This window comes from Hydra vulgaris, chromosome 11 (assembly GCF_038396675.1).
Source record: "Hydra vulgaris chromosome 11, alternate assembly HydraT2T_AEP".
NCBI classification, from domain to species: domain Eukaryota; kingdom Metazoa; phylum Cnidaria; class Hydrozoa; order Anthoathecata; family Hydridae; genus Hydra; species Hydra vulgaris.
In genome coordinates, this window is record NC_088930.1 from 16,450,521 (window position 1) to 16,474,246 (window position 23,726).

General features: G+C 27.0%; 1 protein-coding gene across 1 annotated transcript in view; it reads left to right on the plus strand.

The window, feature by feature from the left end:
- LOC101234934 (protein zyg-11 homolog) overlaps positions 1-23,726 on the plus strand; it is a 53,929-nt gene that overhangs the window by 12,409 nt on the left and 17,794 nt on the right. The window contains exons 7-12 of the mRNA XM_065810274.1: positions 454-573; positions 674-721; positions 7,884-7,925; positions 8,546-8,594; positions 16,408-16,478; positions 16,646-16,690. Of these exons, the coding sequence (XP_065666346.1) occupies positions 454-573; positions 674-721; positions 7,884-7,925; positions 8,546-8,594; positions 16,408-16,478; positions 16,646-16,690 (375 nt within the window). The remainder of the gene's footprint in view (positions 1-453; positions 574-673; positions 722-7,883; positions 7,926-8,545; positions 8,595-16,407; positions 16,479-16,645; positions 16,691-23,726) is intronic.

Below are 23,726 nucleotides of genomic sequence, written 5' to 3' on the forward strand. Positions count from 1 at the left end.
AAGACATTGTCAGGCTACAGTTCCTAGTTCATAGGTTTCATTGGGTGGTCTCTAATTACAAAACTAAAAAATAATATTTTAAGTTCATTAGTAAGACCTTTAACATTTGCTAATAATCATTCTTGTATGTCAACACATACAACATTTTTAACAAGTACATGATATGTTTAAAACCATAGAAGCATAAGTGTTATGTTTAATACCATTAACACCATGATGTTATGTTTAACACTATTAACACCATAAATGTTATGTTTAACAACATTAACACCATGAATGTTATGTTTAACACAATAAACACCATTGTATAAGCACCATTTTGTTCTAACAAAAATATTTTATAATAAATAATAAAATTTTTTTTAATAAATAAATCATTAATAGAATTTGTTAAATTTGCTATTATTCAGAAATCTTAGTGATATAAATATTTATATATCATGTTTTAAATAGAAGTTTGATCATGTCACAATGTGTCGTTTATCTTTGAAGTGCATGGTATTGTTTCAAGAGACGGAAGATCGGCATATAACACGTATGGCTGTTGCAATACTCTCTATTCTAGCTTGCAAGGTATATTTTTAATAAGCTTAGGTTATATAAATTTTTTGTTGATTACAACAAAAGTAAATAATACAGAACTATTACTTTACATTTTTTGTTTTCTTCTTAGATACCTTCAGTTGAAATATCAAATTTAATTCAAGAACAAGAAATGAAGGTATATTTTATCAATATGCATACATCCATACATACACACACTCTTATACTTATATTTTACTTTTTTTTCTTAAATTGATAAAACTGTTATTTGAACAAGTTTGAAATAACAAAAAATATTGTCAAATTTTTAACTGCAATATTTCAAATTTCATTTTGTGTGCAAATGGCTAGTAGTTGACTAGTTTTAAAATTGACTTGATCTTTGTTTGAAAGATATTGGCTTATATATTGTATATATAATGTATTTATCAATAAAATATATTGTATATATAATGTATTTATCAATAAAATATGTAAACTGTATTGATAATAAGTAGTAGAGTAATAAATGGCAAATTATTGACTGGTTAACTCAAAACCATAAAATTATCTAAATAAGAAAATTTTTTGGGTGTTTCTGGGTTTTAGATTCAAAAAAGCAGTGAAAACCCATGAATTTTAATTTTATGAGCTGACATATAGCAATGTTGATATATATTTTTGTGGAAGACCATTAAAGCTTAATGACCATGACAAAAGTAGCATATTTAAACTCACAGAAAAAATCCTTCTCTTTGGTTTTAAAAGTCCTAGGCTCAGGAACAAAAAAACTTTCAACCAACCTTTTTCTAATGGAAATCTAAGTAGAGAATTCTTAGTGTTTAAAATAGGTGCCTCTCCTTGACCATTTACAAGATCTCCCGGAAATTGCAAGAAAAAATTTTGTTCATTTTTTCAGGATGAAAAAGAATAATTTGATGTCCTCATCAGAATTGTCTCAAAGACAGTCCGAGGGGTGCAGTGTCTAGCTCCTATTTTGACCTCTGTTTGTGTGATAATTTTAAACTTAGTTATAAATAATGAATATGTTTTATTTAATAAAATTGAAACAAAAAAATAAAAAACAAAAATATCTGTATTAATCTAATTAAAAATTTTTTTATGTTGATTCACGTCCCCAAGGCTGAGAAGGCCACTATAGTCGAGGAGGCTACTTTAATTATGGTTACAACCCTCTCTTAACTTTATAACTTCAAAACACAAGCCTTGATAAACAAGGTTGCTACACAGAGAAACAAGTTGAGCATTGTGTTACCATGGGACATGGTGGTGATCAAACTCGGTCTTTTCTCTTATAAAGCAAGCGCTCTACCACTACTGCCTTAAATACATTTAGATTTAAATTGAGCAAAAAAAGGTATACAAATATTGTGCAATAGTTTTATACTAAACAATAGTTTTGTACTATAAACCAGGGCTCTTTTAATAAATTTTTAGTTACAAATGTTGACACATTTGTACTATATACCATAATAATGTTTGTAAAGCATTATTACACAATATATAATTTTATGTATATTATGTTAAATATAAGGTTTGTTTTCTCTGTGTTCTTAAAGTTGTATATTTTTCTAGATACAATGAGTTTATTTAAGCTTCCATGAAGAAAATAGGAGAAAAGTGTGTTTATAAACAGGAGAAAAGTGTGTATCTACTTAAAAGCGTGCTGAAAAATAAATAAACCTAATAACATTATACCATGTTTTTTATTAAACTTTAAATGCAACACTAAAAATCCAAACTATCCTAAAGCTGTTTTTGATTCTTGTGCAAGAATTGTAAAAAAGAAGAAAGAAACTTTTAAGTACAGGGCATTAAATGTAAATACTAGTTGAAATGCTTCTGTTTATGAATCCATAGTATTAACTTGTTACTGGTAGTAAAAAAGTTAGTGTTACACTTAAGAAAAACATTAATGAAAGTAAAAATATACAACAGCTTTAAATTGTATAAGTATTGTCAATAAACTAAGTAAAACGAAAATGCTAATAAAAGAATTAATATTCAAAATACAAAACAGGAAAATTGTACAACTGGGTTAGTAACAAAGCTTAAACATATTGACCAGCAGCTTGATGAAGATTTTAACTTTTTAATAATAAATCCCTAGAAGAAAAAAGTTTGTTTAAACAGATTGCATTTAACAGAGCAACAAATGTCAATGAATTTTTGTGACAAGTAAAATTGATTAAAAAAAGAGCCTATCCTCAAAATAAGTTTGTCAAAAAAGATGGAGGTTAGTGATTTCTTAAGGTTATTTAATTTTTGATTTCTAAGTAAAAATTAACAAATTAATTTAATATAAATTTTAACATAATACAAACTCTATAAATTATACTTCAGTTTTAAAAATTTTTTAAATGAAAATGAAAGTTGAGAAGTTTGGTTACAAATGTTTTATTGATGAGCTCCATTCTGTTTAATATAAAACTATTTTTTAACATAAAACTATACAATATTTGTAAGCCTTTTTTTTTTTTGCTCAATTTTGCAATGTAAAATATTTTATGAGATATATACAGTTGTTTTTACTTTTTTTTTTGGTTGTTTCAATTTTATTTAAAAAATATGTATTATTCATTTTTTAAAAACTTATAAATTTAACAATGATTGTATAAACAGAGGGTTAACATAGCAGAGGGTCAATATAGCAGAGGGTCAATATAGCAGAGGGTCAATATAGCAGCTGGACATTGGTGCCCCTCAGACTGTCTTTGAGACTATTCTAGGGGCAAAGTCAATTACTTTTTTTTTTTTTTTGATAAAATGAAAAATGATTGTTTGTGGAATAGTTTTGGAGGGGAGGGGGGCAGCAATGTCTAGTACCTATTTTGTTCCCTGCATAAATGCAAATATTTTAAAAAGAGTAATTTTGAGATTTTGCACACAAACTGTCCCAGAATGACTTGGTTTTAATAGTTCTAAAAAGGTATATCACAAACCTATGTAGTTTCATCAAAATAAAATTTGGTTAAGCAGCAACGTAGGTTGATGTCTAATTGGTAAATTATCAAATTTGATCAACTGAGTCTTTGATGCAATTTCTGAACATCTATTGGTTAACAGGCCTTTTTATGGCATTTTGTTGCACAATGGAAAAGTGTAACGTGAGTAAACGTAACTTTACTCAGTATTTTAAAGTACCGTGTCATAACCAAATTTAATTTGAAACCACATTAAAAATTATTGTAAGTCTTTATCTTTATAAAATATCTTTAAATTAAATAATATTGTTATAAAAAAAGTTTTAAATAAAATTTAAACATTTTGTTTAGAAAAAAAAAAATTCTTTAAAAATTCTTTATTTATTTAAACTTATTTTCTTCTTTAAAATATTCGCCTTATATATTTTTTTTAAAATAAGTTTTTAAACTTTGCATACTACTCATAATCTAGTTAAATATATAAAAGCATTTATATAAATTTTTTTTTTAACATTTTGGCTTTAATCTTTGCATACTACTCATAAACATCTACTCATAAATCTTTGCATACTACTCATAAACTAGTTAATCATTTCTAATCAATGTTCATTCTATGATCAATTCAAAAAATTAATGATAAATAAAAAACTTTTGTTAAAAAGCAATTTCAAAACTGAAAAAATCATCTTTTCATAAATTTTTTCATAAAAATTCTCTAAAATATTTTTAATGCATATATATACAGTTATAAGTGCATTAAACACTTTTGTATATTGGCACTTTCATAATGGAATGAAAAAAAAAAATTATTGATTTGAAACCATAAATAAATAAACAAAATAGTTGAATGTAATACGAACATTTTAAAGTAACTTGAATTTATTAAAAAGAATTTTCTTTTCTTTAAAATAGTTAAAAAAATTTTGCAGTAAAAAAAAGTTGTAAAACAAAGCGTTTTAAAATTTTTAAAAGAATTTTAATCAAATTTAATAAAATGAATTTAAATTTATTAATATTCAACAATAAATTTAATTTAAATATAATAAAATAAATTAAAAATAAGTATTTTCAAAAAACGGATTATAGAAAAATATTTATTTAACTGTTTTTTTATCTAATAAAAAATATGTTTATTTACAACAACTAATAACTGCGTAATGTTTTCTACATAAACTATTTTAAAAGACTGTTTAAATAATAATCTAATTAAAGTGCTACATGAGAAGTGCATAAAATGCAAAAAAAAAAAATTTTTTTTATATAAGTAAAAAAATAAAAAAACAAATTGTTTATAATTATTATTTTAATTAAACTTTTGCTGTGTGTTATATATATATATATATATATATATATATATGTTTTGTTTTGAATAAATTTTAAATAAAATATTTATAATATAAATTTTTTTAAATTGCTTAGTTTCATTCTAATATATTCTTTCACTCTAATATATATATATATATATATATATATATATATATATATATATATATATATATATATATATATATATATATATATATGTATATATATATATATATATATATATATATATATATATATATATATATATATATATATATATATATATATATATATATATATATATATATATATATATATATATATATATATATATATATATATATATATATATATATTAGAGTGGTCCAAGTTAATGTGTTAAAACTTTTTTTATTAATATCAGTTTGGGTCATAATTGCTCTTGTTTCTATATATGAGAAGAGTCCTTAAGCCAAAAATGAGACAGATTCAGTAATATTTAGAGGTGGCGCAAAGTTGAACAATTTTAGCGGACACTAAAAATATTATGTAATTTTTCAATTTTTATCTTATTTGGCAAACTTCTTTACTATCACAAGGAAAAAAAAAATCATTAAACTCAAGAGCCAATATTATCCGTCTTTCGTTACTGAAAAAGGCTAGGATACCGACTATGCCAGTAGGTATGCTGCCAAATATTTGCTGAAGTTACATAATGTCTACAAGTCATTAAAAAAAAGTTTCAAAAAATTTCCAGGGATACAGAATGAAAGAGGAAATTTTCAAAAATGATTTACATGAACTTTTTGATGTTGCAAGATCAGATGCATTGCAGATTATGCACAATGAGGAAGAAAAAGCGTTTTTGGTATCCCAGCAAGAAGATCTCTCCAGTTCCAGTTTTGGAGGTATGGATAAGCATTTGGCCCAACAGGAATCTTAAAAAATTAGACAAGCAGAAAAATATTTAAAACAAAAAGAAAGGGATGCTGAAGATGCCAGGAAAAACCAAGAAGTGGTCGCTTCAACTCTACTGTCAGAAAATTCTTCCAGCTCTTCCACTTCTGAAACTGAGTTTGTATCTGATGATGAACTTTTCAGTGTTTCTACAAGGCTACCTCACTCAGCTCCAAAAAGGGCAAGGAATAATATTCTGACTCCAGACTTGAACCTCTGACCACGTTAACATTAGTGATCGGCAAGCTACTTATGTTATTGCTGCAGCTGCTCAAGTTCTTGGACATGATCTGGATAGCATTTCAGTTTCTTGCAGCACTATCCGTTGTTCTAGAATGGATACACGCAAGTCCAAGGCAGTCGAGGACCAAAAATCATATTCGACCCAGGTACTACTTCTGTTGCACTGGGATGGAAAATTCCTACCAGATATTTTCCAGACAAATGTAAAGATAGACAGAATTGCAATCCTAGTTTCTGGAGCTGGAGAAGAAAAGTTACTTGAGTTTCCCAAAATCATAAGGGGAACAGGTGAGGAGCAAGCTTGCCTGCTTTGAACTATTGGATAATTGGCATCTCAAAGACAAAATATCCATGCACCACACCAGGTGGATGGCAAAGGGCATCTATTCCATCAAAATCCTTCTTTTCAAGAATCAAGTGACTCTCACTGCTCGTGAAAGAAAAGCTTTGACCGACATCAGCCTGTTTGTTGCTCTAGTCTATGGAAAATTTTGGCATGAAACTTGTTTGGCAGAAAGAGCCCCATATAATGACTTGAGACTGTTAAGTCTTTTGAATGATTTTACCTGCAACAATGTTGTTAGAGATGCAGCAATGAAAGCCTTCAAAAGATAGCTATGGTATTTTTCAGAACATTTGATTGGCTTGACTTTTTTCGACCCCTGCGTTGATGTTCATATAAAAGCCTCCATGGTTCAGAATCTTAAACGTGCCAAAAAAAAAATGTTACCAAAGATAATTGAAGGCAAAACATTCAAGTTAGAAAACCCATTCAAATCATACGTTAGAAGTCTCATCATTTCTCATCTTTTCGACCTTCTCATCGACAACGGAGCAGAGAAAGCTCAAGTTTTTCTCTCGATGCCACCCAACCTTTGGCAAATGGATTCAATTTATATTCAGTTCAGGGAAACTGCCATGCAAATGAAAGTAGTTAATGACTGTGCAAAGGGAGGGGTTGCTTTAATCCAGACCTTCAACTCTTCGATAACGAAAGACAAAAAGCAAAAGCAATACCTCTTGCAGGTTGTCAGCACTCATCGGAAAGCCTTTTCAGAGCCATCAAAGCGCCTGTTGAAAAAAGTCTCGAAATAAACAATGCATTATATTACAATATGTGAATTAAGTTCGGAATAACTAGAACCTCTTTAAGTCATAAAATTTTTTTTGTTTTTGTTTTGTAACAATCTTCTTGCTGAAAAAACTAAATTTTTAATTATTTCTTGTTTCTTCTATTGCAACAACATTTATTGTTCAAAATTGCACCACCCCTAGTTATGTTTAAAAAATTTTTTAAATTTGCAAAAATGGTCCATATGGACCATTTTTGGGGGAATAGAACAAAAGCAAATGTAACTTAACTTTCCACCTTTCAATTTTTTGGACCACTCTAATATATATATATATATATATATATATATATATATATATATATATATAATATATATATATATATATATATATATATATATATATATATATATATATATATATATATATATGAAGACCTCAGTGGAAAAACCGGCGTTGTCACATTTAAAAAGTATTGAGAAAGTATTTATTGATCATTAATAAAAGTCTTTATTTAAAGCAAATGAAACTAAGCAATTTAAAAAAATTTATATTATAATTATTTTATATAAAATTTATTCAAAACAAAACACTTTGTAATTTTTATACAAAAAATTTTTTCTCTTTGCTTTAAATAAAGACATTTACTAATGATCAACAAATACTTTCTCAATACTTTTTAAATGTGACAACGCCGGTTTTTCCACTGAGGTCTTCATATGTATATATATATATATATATATATATATATATATATATATATATATATATATATATATATATATATATATATATATATATATATATATATATATATATATATATATATTTATATATATATATAATTTATATAATTTACAGGTTTTACTTGATATAGTGGAAAGACGGTTAAATGATAATATGGTAAGTACTTAGAAGTATCTTATAACAAAATACCATTTTTAATGTCTAAAAGAATTCCACTTATGAAAATAAAAAAGTTTTTTGACAAATTGAATCATTATAGTATAACCGTAAAACTTACTTAAACTTGAGTAACTGATTAACTTAGAGCTTAAGTATAAATAAATTTCTTTAATAAATCTGATTGGTCAAAAAACATTAGACATTCTGACATTCCTGCCACACTGGTTGATCTAGATTTTCTGAATCCTTTTTTTTATTACTACCCCTACTGAAATCTTTTACATAAAATTGTTTATACCTAGACTCTTTTGAATTATTTGAGTTTTAGCGCATGTGACAACCAGACAACATTTCTTTGATAGTCTTACAAAAGCGTTTCAGTATTTTCCAGTAAATTTGAACCTTCTTTCTCCATTATTGGTTGTTTTCTGTCATATTGTTGTAATCTTTTTCTTCAAATGTTGCTGCTCTAAAGAGCAATTATCTTTTTTCCCACCTATCACAATTTTATCTCATTTGATTGGTCAGCCTAGTGTAAAACTTTCAATAATTATAATGTTAAACATATTTTTTAAATATAATATTTAAACTATTTATTTTGGTTATTTCATTTTAAGATTGATGGAACATTAAAATTCAATCTTAATGCTCTCTGGAATTTAACAGGTGATTATTTTTATTGTTCCATTTTTTCCACAGCTTACAGTTTCTTTGTTTTGTTTTTGCAATGACATAAAAAAAAAGAGTAATTTTTGTTAAAAAAAAGTGTTATAGAAAATTTAAAATTTTGTTTTAGGAAAAAGTTATAGAAAATGTCTGTATTATTTAAACAAGTTTTTTAATGCTGATGGCAATAAAATAGTTTTTATTTTAAATTTATATAATATTTTCCTATTTATAAAATATTTATTTTAAATGCTATAATATTTGTTTATTATAGTTAAAATGTTTTATGTAATATTTACTTATATAACATATCTATTCTTAGTCTTACCTCTTGCATTATGCAAGCAATCGATGTTATTGACAGTAACATAGCTGATTACTTATTATGGATGTGTAAAATAGAATAGAGTTCAAGCAAACCAGCCCAAATATAACAACAGTATTCCATATAGGGGGGAATTAAAGATTTGTAGAGAATGGAATCAGGAATAAAAGATTGTTGAGAATAGAATCAGGAATAAGAAAATGGCGAGCACAATAAAGAGAAGCATCCTTAGCAGATGTTAATTTAGCAATTGGTTGTATATAGCAATTGGTTTCTATGTGAGATCAGTTGTTAACAATAATCAAAGAAGACATAAAGAAGAGGACTAAGTGAGAGGGCTGCCATTCATCAATATAACAATAGGAATGTCGTCAGATTGTCATATTTGTTTGCAGTAAATAACTGAGTTTATTTAAGTTAAAATTTATAAGCGATTGCAAGCCCTAATCTGTTACAGAAGTGAGATTCAATCAAATTCAAGATCGGCTGTCTGTTCTAAGCGATCGAAAAAAGATACTTTTTGTTGAGACAGGAGTATAAAGTTGAGTATATCAGCAAATAAAGTTGCTTTAGATGTAAGGTTGTCAGGAAGATCATTAATATAGATAAGAAACAAAGTAGGACCAAGTAAGAAATCTTGAGGTACCTCAGAAGTTACTGTAAATGAAAAAGAGTGTTAGCCTTCATGGATGACTTTAATAAAGCAGTTAGAAAGAAATGATTTAATTATCTCAAAAACTTTCACAGATACACCATACAAAGCAAACTTATTGAGAAGTCAAGCATGCCAAACTTTGTCAAAAGCTATAGATATGTCAAGAGTAATTGTCCTAGCTTAGAGCAATAGTCCGCTGCCTCCTTCTAATGCGCAATAAAATCTTTCAGTCACAGAAGTTAACAAATCGGCCTTAGAGCAAGAGAATCGAAAACCATATTGATTGTCAAGGAGAAAGTTATTTGACTCAATATGGGATGTTAGAAGTTTGTTGATCAAAGACTCAAAGACCTTGCTAATAACAGATAGAAGACTGATTGAGCAATAGTTCAAGGGGTCAGAATGTTCTCCAAAATTTTTAAAAATTGGAGCCATTTATGCCATTTTCTGGCAGGCAGGAAAACATGATTCAGTCCAGCACTTTTTAAACAGTTTAGAGAATTGTAGAAGTAAGATTTAAATAATGAAAGGTTACTTTATAGACCATGAATATTTGTGAAAGATATATTGAAGCAGATGTTTGTTAAATAATCCAAAGTCGTAACGTAGGGCTCCTTTTGCAGCCTTAACAATGCACACTAAAAGCATTAACAGGAACACCATCCATGCGCAACAAGGCATTTTTGATACTCTGATATTTTACAACTGTTAATGGAATCACAGAGTTCACAACTACAGAGTTTGGGAACCCTTACCAGCACAAACATCTACTATCTACAATACTACTATCTAACTACATCCAGCACAAACAAAAACTATGAGTAGAGTAAAGAAAATCCATTCATTCATCATTCATTCATCATTCTAAGCTAAGAAACAATCTCAAGGCAGAAAACAATTTAACACATGTTTACACCTAGGCTAGTCTATTAGATGAGAATAGGGTTTGAGGCTGATCAACAGAATTATTCTGCTTACCTCTTAAGTCTTTGCCTAGGAGGCCTTCTACAAGGCAGTAGCTAGATGCAGCTAACATCTGCCCAAGTTAATTATTTTATCGAGACACAATCTCTAGCCTTTTCTCAATGACGAGCCCCAAGGCAGGGGAATTATAGCTGAATGCAGTTAACATCTGCCCATAATGAGTATTTTTATCAAGACACCATCTCTAGTCTTTACTCAATCAACGACCCCAGGCAACACATTTTTAAGTCAGAGTTTGTTTTTCCTAGCCTTTCTCTAAGAAAAGCAAACCCTACAGGGCAGCAGGGCATGAGGCATCTAGTTTGCTTACTTTTATTAATTTCAAATATGATAATTTTACATTCAAATAATTTTTTTAATTTTTTTATTAGAAACATGTTGTTTGTTTTGTATTTTGATATATAAAAATCCTAAAATAGAATAAAATTTTCCATCACTTAAGTTGTACAGTTGTCACTTAATAATAATTTTCAACTGTGCCATTCACATTTAAAGGTGTTTTTAAAATCTTTTAATTTTCACTTTCTTACATACAGTTAATATAATAAGTTAAATAGTATTACAATGTCTTGTATTCAATGTGTTTTATTTATTTGATAATATTTTTGTACGAGCAATATTGATCCAGATTATCATTAACAGTTTTTTTCAACCATACTACAAGCAATTTTTAAGCCACTCTTAATTTTAGAGAGAAATGCTTTTAATTAATTTTCATAAATCTTACAAATGTTTACTAAATTTGGTTAGATAAGGGGAAACATTTTACAATGTATAACCTTATTTTTGAGGCTGATTGTAGTGACTCGCTTTAGTCTTTTTCATTATTTACAAGTATTAGAAACAAAATGACTAAAATGATAAGAAGATTTGATGACAATCAAATCTTCCCGTTATATATATATATATATATATATATATATATATATATATATATATATATATATATATATATATATATATATATATATATATATATATATATATATATATATATATATATATAACGGGTGATAACTAAAAAATGAGAATAATTCTAACCCTTTGAAATCAGGCCACAAAAGTCAAAAAAGAAAAGTACTCTTATGTGAAACTATACTCTCTCTGTTTACAAACTTATCATATGTTTTGTTTTGCATCAGCTAATTCAGTTGTGTTTAAAATGCCGTCAAAACATGATGTACCTCACGAGCGCATTGTAAAGTTCTATCAAATGCACAAAAATTTCAGAAAAAAGTTTGTTGTGAATCTTTTTAAAACCAAAAATCCTTAACAACCAATCATAAAAATGGTTGTGGAAGACCAGCTAAAATAATGAACAAGAAGGGACTTTGTTTGCTTCTCAGTGCTTTCAACAACAATGATTCAATAAGTCAACAAGATGCTGCAGAAAAGTTCAAGTGTACGCAGCCTTATATCTGCAAATCGTTAAAAAAACAAGGAATAGTCTGCCGAAAATAACAAGAGCACCAGAACAATTATCAACCGTGGAATCTCAGTGCCGCTGGATGACCCGAAATTACTCTGGAAAATATTTTGTTTTGGATGGCAAAAGTTACTTCCCCCTCTCCAAAATGCAATTCCATGAAATGAGCGATATTATTTAGATTAAAGTTCTACAACACCTACAAAAGTAAAATACAAATATAAATACAAGTTTGAGCAGAAAGTGATACTGTACATTGCCATATCTGAGAGGGGAATTTCAAAGCCATTGTTTAAGCCTAGTGGTTTGGCTATTAATCAAAAAGTATATTAAAATCAATGTTTGAAGAAAATATTGATTCCAATTCTTCAAAAATATTATTCAGATGGCAATTACTTTATTTGACCGTATAAAACATCATCGCATTAAAAAAAAAACACAAGTCTTCTTGGAAAGCCAAAACATCCCATATGTACCAAAAATCCGACAAACTTGCCTCAGTGTCGCCTAATTGAAGATTTCTTTGAATATTTGAGTTCATTAGTATACAAAAACAACTGGAGACAAAACTGTCGAACTGCTAATGATGGACCATATTCGAATGTTCATTAATTTTTCTTAAAGATAAGTGATGTACCTTCAAATAAAATAAATATAATTTTCATTTTCCAAACATTTGTTTTTACTATAGCCCGATATGAAAATTGTTATTTTTTAATTATCATTCGTTACATTGTCTTGTGTCTTCTTTTTGTGTTATAGTTTGACACATTATTCTTAACTATAAAAAAATATTGCATGCAAAATTTCAGCTAAAAATGTTTTCATAACATTCTGAAAAAACATTTTTCGTAAAAAAAAAAGAAATAAAAATGGCAAAAATATGAAAATAAACATATATGTTTTTTTGATGCTGAATTCAATAAATGCACTTAAAATGCTGAAATATAAAAGGAACATGCTTAAAAGTTAATAAAACAACTAGTTTCTATAAACCAACTTTGGGGCCCAATATCTCAAAACACCCCTGTCAAATTTTTTCTTTTTTTTGCTGTTAATATTTTCAGCTGCTTATAATCTTACTAGGCACAAAAAATCTATCTGGGAAAACTACTGAAACATATAGAACTTTAATTTCAAAGATGTGTTACTTTTTCAACAAATTCCCAAAAAATATTTGTAAATAAAATAAAAATAAGTTAATCGTAATTTAAAAAGTTACTTGAATTTACAAGATTTTTAAAGGTATCGAAGATGTAAGTTATTTTGACTGTGTTTGTAATCGTTCACAATATTGTTCCCATTTTACTTGTACTTCTATTTCAGGATTTTCAAACACTTAGTTTCTACCGGAACTAGAGCAAGCTTGTGAAACAGATAATTTTTTCAATATGTTGGTGTTGGAAATAAAACAGTAGTCATCTCTTTCAGGCCAGTTAAAACAGATTGATGGACCTTTTAGGTGAGAAACTTAACTTTAGCATCAACTTCTTCTAGGTTGGTTTCAGTTACAATGCCGATCCACCACTTATTATTATAGACTATAGCTACATAACCTCCTAAAGTGACAGTATCAATTTTAAATATATCTTGTTTCTTTTTAAGATAGTGGATTATTATATAATTAGTGTCCGTACTACACCCCTTTGCCCCAACCCTGTTATCTCCAAGATGTGTAAATTGATGAAAGCTACGAGTACCAGGTAGAGTTGTTTCACCAGTGTACCTTTCTTTTTACTCTTTACGTTGCAATTGTAAGTCCAATCCCTTTATATAAATGAAGTTAACAACCTTAATTTTCTCAATACAAAGTTGATACATAGGTTCTGATGTGAGAATTTGGTTTCTGTATGGTCTTTTTAAACTTTCTTGCGCTGTTAACTTTTTTACAGTACCACCAATTCCAGTATGGTGACTTTCCGTGGGACGTCGCAAAAAAGTTCCATTCAACTTTAAGGGCAAATTCGCTCTCTATTTTGCATAGATTGTAAAAGCTTTTACAATTTTTGTACTGTCCTGCGCAACCATCAGTGAATAAATGTAATTTGGACAGATTAAAAAATTTTTAATATTGGTATGATTTTAATATTGGTATGATATAAAATTTTTAATATTAGTATGATTAGTTGGAATATTTTGTACACATAAGTTACATCATTTGTAATGTTGTCTGATATAAAACAGTAAGAAATATGTTTCAGTATACCTTTATAATCTTTATAGTATATCACTAATGGATGCAAAGAACATTGTTGGGTGTTTCAATGATAACTTTGTATTTCATCTTGGACTACAAAAGCATAATTTTCTGCAAAGTTGCCAATAATGATAATGTTTGATTGATCCATATTTTGTTTTAGTTGGTTAAGGTACTGTGATTGAGAGTGAGCAATAAAAGAATGAGCTTGTAGCTTTTCAAAGCAAGATACTAATAGTTCAACAAACATTGAAACATCTGCTGTTAAACTCAATAGTGTTGCACAATCAGTAGTTTGCCATTGCAAACTACTGATCATCTGACATCATCTTCGTATTCTTTGGAGAATACGAAGAAAATCTTAAAATCATCTTTGTATTCTCCAAAAATCTCATACAAATATTTGGTGAGGGTTCTTTACCAGGACAATTATCACACTGTGAAAGCATGCATTCTTTGTTTTCTACTGAGCAAACGGTTTTCAAAAGTAAATCCTTATACTTTAGTCCGATATTTAAGGCATCTACTAGCAATATGGCATTTTGGTGATAAGAACAAACACAAACAGAATGTGTACCACTTGCACCTGACAAAACGCACCATTTTGGTCTAATTGAAGCAAATTTTGAGTAACTTATTTGTATTTTTGGATTGTTTCTTTTGTATAATACATATAGTTCCTTTAAATTACACAAAAGCAGTTTTTTTTGTTTGTGGACGTTCTTTTGAATGCTAACATAATCTTTTTTTCCAGGCATAGTTCTACATAAATCACTTGAGTCATAAAAAAATTTAACAAAATCTTCTATTTCTTTGTGCAAGACTTTACCTTTATGCAACGGAGAGATAGTTAACAATCCTTTTTTATTAAAAATTTGTCTAGCCAATTTTTCTTGGTATTCTGTAACTGCAATTTGTATTGCAATTTGTAACAAAGTATTTTGTACTTCTAATATTGACTAACTTGGGGGTGAAGAAGTTGAACAATAGTCCTTTTGTCAGAACATAGAATTTTTTCTTTTATCAAGCTCATAATTTCATCAAAGTTTTCAGCCTTCTTTTTTATGTTATTTGTTTCATAACATAGTTTTGAGGGAACATTGAATTGACTTTTAGTTTTTCTAGTAACATTGCTTACCATTTCGTTGATGCATGCAACTTTTCACTTTCCTTCTGTAGACTTTCCTACTGTAGACAATAGTTTATTGGAAATTTGAGATATCTTGAAATTAAAGTTCCATATGTTTCAGTTGTTTTTCCAGTTAGATTTTTTGTGCCTGGTAAGATATAAGCAGCTGAAAATATTAACTGCAAAAAAAAAAAAAAAAAATTTGACAAGGGTGTTTTGAGATATTGGGCCCCAAAGTTGGTTTATAGAAACTAGTTTTTTTATTAACTTTTAAGCATGTTCTTTTTATATTTCAGCATTTTAAGTACATTGAATTCAGCATTAAAAAAAATTATATATGTTTATTTTCATATTTTTGCTATTTTTATTTCTTATTTTTTAACAAAAAATTTTTCAGAATGTTATGAAAACCGGGTCATTTTAGAAAACCAGGTCAATATTAAAAGTGCAGTATCTTGTCAACCGCTCAACATTTTTAGCTGAAATTTTATGTGTTAACTTTTCCTTTTTAAGATGCAACAGCCAAAGAAGTTTTTAAAAAATTTGAGGACCCATGGTTCAAAATTTCCTAAATTTTGTGTGATTTGATGCGGAATTACCCTTATTTAATATATAAAACATAAAATACAGCTAAGTACTAATTTTTAATTTATTTACGTAATATTAAAATCGGTTTATCAAATTTTTTTTGAATATTGATTTTAAAGATTCTAAAACATAAACAAAAATTTTAACTTTTTGTATTGATGAAGTTTCTTGTGCTTCTATTTAACTCATTTGCAATTTTTTTGTTAATGAAAAGTTTTTTTCTACACTTGAATGTCACAACTATATGTTGAACCAAAAAAATTATTTTTAATTAGACAGGTTTCTTGTTTGTTTTTAGCTTCTTAAATGAGCTTCTTAATTTTTTTATTTTATATATAAATATAGTAACATAATGGTCTATACAATAATCTTTTCATATAAAGTAATATAATGATCCATATGACCTTATGAATAGTATAGTAATATACTTATCCATATGACCTTATGAATTTTATGATTAAATTGTTATGTATTAATTTCATTACTTTTTTAAGATATTTTGAATTTAGATGAGTCTCCTATCACTTGCAAATTGTTTATTGATTTGGATGGCTTACAAAAGTATGTCAGACTAATCGAGGTGTGTCTTATTTTATTTTTTAAATGAAGATAGTAAATAAAGGAAATGTAATATGTAATAATAATTATTAGTGTATTTTATTTTGAATGTAAATTAAATTAAAATTTTATAATCATATTTAAATTCATAATTTAATATTTAAAAAAGGTAAATTTTTTTTTTTAAAGACTTTCGATGATGATCAAATGATAACTAAAGTACTTGGTCTGCTTGTAAGTCTCAAATGTATTTAGACATGCTATATGTGAATATATATATATATATATATATGTATATATATATATATATATATATATATATATATATATATATATATATATATATATATATATATATATATATATATATATATATATAAATATATATATATATAAATTATGTCAGTGTATTCTACAAATAGAGTGCTCAATGTTCATAAACAACAGAGCAATAATAAATTAGTTAAAACACTTATCTAATTTTTAGTTTTCTTTGACACCTTGTTTCTCCATCACTAGGTTCATCAGGAAGCTTCCTGATGAACCTACTGTTGGAGAAACAAGCTGTTGAAGAAAACTAATAATCAGATAAGTGTTTTTACTAATTTATATATATATATATATATATATATATATATATATATATATATATATATATATATATATATATATATATATATATATATATATATATATATATATATATACAGTACCTACTCATATTATTAGACTCAAGCTCAATTTTTAGCTTTTTGTCTTTTTTGTGTGTCTAAAATGCAATACAAGCAATCGCAACTTAATTTTTTTGTTATATAATCTATATATTATTACATACAAAGCATATTAAGAAACTTAATACTTGGTTGTGAGCCCTTTTGACTCTATAAGAGCTTTGACACGCCTTGGCATACTATTTATGCACTTTGAGGTCAATGCTTTAACTTCTGGATCTCGAACCCATACATCAATCAGTTGTTCTGTAAGCTTCTGTTTACTCGTTATTATTTCCGCACTGATTTTACGTTTTACTAGCTCCCACAGATTTTCAATAGGATTCATATCTGGAGAATTTCCAGGCCAATCAAGAAGCTCAATACTCTCATTAGCAAGAAATGTCTTTATGGATTTTGCAGTATGGCAAGGAGCACCATCTTGCATAAAAACTATTTTTTCACCATTAGGAAACCACTCTCGTATCTGTGGAATCAGGGTGGTCTGTAGGACAGTTTTGTACTGATCTTGCTTCATTGTCCCTTGTACAATGTAAAGTTGACCGGTACCCCTGCTTGATATGCATGACCAAACCATTATGGATGCTGGGTGCTTTACCTTGTTTACGATACATTCTGGCTTGTGTTGTTCTCGTGGTCTGCGGCGGACAAATGTGGCTTTGTCTTCTAAAGTTTGAAAGGTAGATTCATCGCTGAATACAACCTGAATATAGCAATAATTATTGATGTTTAATAATATTTAAAGTATTAGTAAAATCAATTGGGGTAAGATATTAATGCAAAAGCGTCTTTTGAAAACTTGTAATAATAAAATATTGTTTGTTTAAGTTTCAGGAGAGAATAAATAGAAAATCTACCTTATTCCAGTCATCCTGAGAAAAAGAAGAGTGTTTTTTAGCCCAAGCAAGACGTTTTTTAATCATCGCAGTGGTAAGTTTTGGTTTCTTCAGTGGCTTTCTGCACTTGAATCCTAACTCGTAACTTCGCCTTCTAAAAGATCCAAGTGAAATGTTGATTCCTTGGTCTTTCAAAACGCTTTTCAGTTTTATTGCTGGCATCTTACGATTTTGCTCAATAACTTTTTTGATCTTTCTATCATCTCTAGCACTTGTTATTCTTTTTCGGCCACAGCAGCCTGTTCGCTGTGCTTCTAATTTGACCCCCATTTTGAGTTTAGAATTTATTCTTCTAACTGTAGCCTGTGAGACTTTGACAATTTTGGCAATATTTCTTTGACTGTGATTTGTTTCTTGCAGAAGAACAGCTACTTTAGCTAATTTACGTGGGGAAACATCACTAGCTCTACCCATTATTAATCTAAAAACCACAACAACATTTAATAAGTTATTATATGACAGGGATTCTTTAAAAAAACACTTAAAAACAACTGAAATTTCATTATTTGAGTTTTTAAGACAGTCGACAATAATTTAGACATATAATTTGAACATATAAAGACATATAATTTGAGTTATGAAAGATAAAAATAACTGAATGTTTTTAATTTTATATTTTTAAAATTTACCATACCTTTTATAAAGTTGAAAATATTGTTAAAAAGTGTATATATTTCATAAATGTTTTTAATCTAAAACAAAAAATGAATGACAGGAAGTTATATTACATATAAATAATAAAAAGTAAACAGCAATAACCCCTACCTAACAAAGAAAATCCAAAAAAGTAACAAAATTTTGAATTTTTTTTTTGAGTCTAATAATTTGAGTAGGTACTGTATATATAAATATATATATATATACATATATATATATATATATATATATATATATATATCTATATGTATAGGTATATATATATATATATATATATATATATATATATATATATATATATCTATATGTATAGGTATATATATATATATATATATATATATATATATATATATATATATATATATATATATATATATATATATATATATATATATATATATATATATATAGCATTTAGCTAATTCCTGGTACTGCAGGTAACAATAACATATATACTATATAGCTCTAGTTTAGCGCTCTTATAAGTATGCATTTATATTATACATGACAATATAAAGATATTTTCTTTATTTATATATACACACTTATGTATATCTATGTATTTATATGTATACAGGCCTTGTTATGAGATTTCGCTGCGTAACAAAAATGTAAAACACATTTCAAAGTAACTCAATTCAGCAAATATATTTTGTATTGTTAAAAGTCTGCTATCATCATCACTAGCGTATTTTCAAGTACCGCATTGTAGTTAAAGTTATTTTATTAACGCGTTGAAAATTATACAGTTTAATAAAAGCTTTGTATAATAAAAGCTCACTATAATAAAAGTTACAAATAAAATCTAAGTTTCTGTTTGAAAAATCATTTTATCATTTTTTTCAAATATAAACTATATTTTATTTTGAAAAAAATATAAAACCTAACATAATATTTGTTTATTAACTTATAATTTTACAGTTGGTTTTTGGTTATTTTATTAACTGTTAATAAATTTTTTCTTATTTATTTTGTGAACTCTTTTTAATAGTGTTTTTAAACAATAAAGAGATTTATAAGTTACCGATTACATATTCGTGATCATAATTTATTTTCATAAATTAAACGAACGTCATCAAAACTTTACGTTGTTGAATTGACAATAAACAAAATATCTTATTAATAAAATATTTACATCAAAATAAATCGTGCATTTTTTAAACTATTATGCTGAAAAATAATTTATATATTTAAAAGGAATTTATATATTTAATTCCTTAAGATAAAACTCAAAACACTTTATTTTCTTTAACAAATTTTTAACAACAACAAAAAAATTATTAAACAAGCTGTTTCTTTAAGAAAAAAATCTATTAGTTTACAATTGCGGTTAAATGCTTCTGCTTATGAATTTAATTTTTCTGAATAAACGTCACATAAACAATATCAAAAGATAATTTAAATATTCTAAAAGATTAAAGTTTTTGCGTAACGCAAAACTGCTGAACACGTAGACAAATTGCCTTTTCGCAGGCAAAATGCGAGCTGCGTAACACTTCTTAACAAGGCCTGGTATATATCTTATACTACTGATTTAAGTGAGCAGTGTGAGGTCATACTGAAGTAGCCTGCTGCCAGAGGCTTCAGTACATACATCGACTGACAAATAGCCTGACTCGCAGTGGAGTGCTACTATGTCGACTGAGGGTTTGGGATGGGGCAGCAATCTTTCCATTCATTTTTCTTCTTTTTCTAAAGAACCCATATTAATTTAGATAAGCAAAATATAGTGAGCAAGTGCTCACATAAATATGCTATAGTATATATATATATATATATATATATATATATATATATATATATATATATATATATATATATATATATATATATATATATATATATATATATATATATATATATACACACTGCAGGCCAAAAGTTTCCGGACACTTGGATTTTGTTTAAATTTTTAATTAAAACTCCTATAATTATTTCAAAAAAATTCAAATATCATATTTATTTTATAAAAGATACATATAGTTACTATTTAAGAAAAAAAAAAGGCAAAAAATGAAATAAAAAAAATAAATACTAACAACATTATTAAACTGTTTTTTCATCAAAAAATAACCCACGAGTTTTTATCACTTTTTTGCGATCCGTGGAATCCTATTTATTAATTTATTTATTATTTCGGGTGTAATTGATAACCAAGATTCTTCTAATATCTGCCACATGTGCTCTTTGGATGTTGGGCATTTTTGTCTGACCTTTCTGTCTAATTCTTCCCACAGTAACTCTATTGGGTTCAAATCTGGTGATTGGGCCGGCCAGGTCATGTTTTTGAGGACACCATTATCCTCTTGTTCCTTTATATAGTTCTTACATAATTTTGAGGTGTGTTTAGGGTCATAGTCCTGTATAAAAACAAAACCACGACCAATAGTTCTTAAGCCAGAAGGTATAGCATTGTTTTCTAGAATTGTTTTATATTGTTCTTTTTTCATAATACTCTCAATTTTAACTAGGTCACCTACACCAGCTGAAGAAAAACATTACTATACCATAATTGACCCACCACCATGCTTGATTGTCGGTACTAAACACTCTAGGATCATTTTTTCTTTTGTTATTCTTTTGATGTAAATTCTACGTCTTTGCCCAAACAGTTCAAATTTGGAGTCGTCAGTCCATAGTATTTTTCACCAGTCTTCTTCTGTCCAATTTTGGTGGTCTATAGCCCATTGTAACCTTTTCTTTTAATTTCCAATCCGTAGCAACGGTTTCCTGACCGCAATGCGGCCAGAAAGTCCTGCTTGTCTAAGACGTCGTTTCGTAGTGGTTATTGAATAGATTTTGAGTGACTCCTATTAAAGCCTGAAGTAATTTCCGTGGCCGTAAGTTTTCGATTTCTTTTACTCATCAATATTATACTATTATCTTCTGCTTTTGTTGTCTTTCGTGGTCTACCAGATCTTTTTTTGTCTTCAAAAAAGCCTGTTTTTTTCCATCGTTTGATGGTATCTTGTACAGTACTTCTGGCAACTTTTAGTTTTTTGCAAATTTTACGAACTGAAAAACTTTCTTTATGTAATGAAATTATTTCAGAACGTTTTGCAACCGTTAAAGATGGTTTTTTACCCATATTTTTAATTAAATAGTCGAAAATAAAATTTTAAATTTTTTTCAAAATTTTTTAATGCAACCGTCATTAATACCAAATGGAAACTAAACAAAACTAAATATTCTTAATCATTTTAGTCGGTTATCATTATATTATAAATATTTACTTCATGTTTGAACAAATAAATAACTTTAACAAGACCAAACTCTTAAGAGTGTGTAACGCTATATATCAAGTTAAAATAAACAATTAAAAAAACAAACTTATTTATGTAAGTTTGAGGTCAGTAATACCCAATTACTGACCTCAAACTTACATAAACTCTTAAAATTAGTAAGTTTAAGTATTATAAATTAATATTATTGATTAATTTAATGATACAGGATAGATTTTAGCTTTTTATATAAAAATATCAAGTATCCGGAAACTTTTGGCCTGCAGTGTATATCAGGGGCTATTCTAGCAAAGAAATTTGGGCAATGTCTTGCCATTTAATATTCCATATTATTTCCCATATTTGATAATATTTCCGTTAAACCTCCTGAAATGAATATTATTTTTGAAATTTTTATATAATTTTGCTTCTTTTGAAACCCAACATGACATACTTTTGATAAGCTTTTTTTTTTTAAACCTATTTAATGTTCCAGGGTCTGTAGCAACCCCTTAAAATATTTTTTATTCAAAAAATTTTTAAATCTGGCATATTTTTATTATATACAACATATTCAGGAGGTGCCAGCAGTCATTTTCAAATATAGTTGTTTTTAAAACCACCCTATTATATATATACATATATATATATATATATATATATATATATATATATATATATATATATATATATATATATATATATATATATATATATATATATATATATATATATATATATATATATATACATATATATATACATATTTATATATATATATATATATATATATATATATATATATATATTTATATACATATGTATATATATATTCTGTATTTAACTTAGAACAATTTTTCTTTTAACTGCACTTAGTCAATTTCTTTTATTATTTTTTAAATCTTTTTATTTTTCATATGTTTTGCCGCAAATTGCAAATAAATGAAAGAATGGATTTATAGATAAATTTAAAACTATTAATCGCACGTTTGCGCTTCTTTTTCTTTAATAGGATTATTATATATATATATATCTATATATATATATATATATATATATATATATATATATCAGGCTTGGTCGGGAAAGGCGTGCGATCGCACTCTGATCTTGACCACGCATACAATATTTAGTTGCGACAACTTGCCCACGGCTTCATAGATGTTTTGAGAACATTTCAAAAAATAATCAAGCGCAAAAAAGTTCAACTGGACCGATGAGAGACAATTACAAAAATTAAAAGCTGCCTGATTAAATTGTTATAAAATAAGTTTAGAATAATTAATAAACTTCGTCTTTTATAATTAAGCGACACTCTTTTATATAAAGTAAAAACTTACTATTAATAATTGTTTAATAAAGAAACAATTGTTATTCAATTTATCAAAGAGTTTAGTATAATTTCTTTTATTTGAGTACTTCTGATTTATTTCAACAAGATTCTAATAAACAAACGTTTGTTGATTTATTTAATAAATAAAAAAGTCAATCTTTTTTTAACCATTTCGCGCTTTACGTAGTTGGCCTGAGTTTTGTTTTTACAAATTACATACGATTCTTTGTAGTACGACGAACAAAAGAAACAATTAAATCATTCAGTTACTATGACAATGTTAGAACGTTGTTTTTAGCAGTATCTTTAAAAATGATAAAAACAATTCCGCAATGTGCTAGACACCTGAATTAGCGGTCTATAATGATCAGTATCCAAAAAAATTACATTCCAAATGAATTATTTTTTATTTTTTATTTTACTAACCAAAAC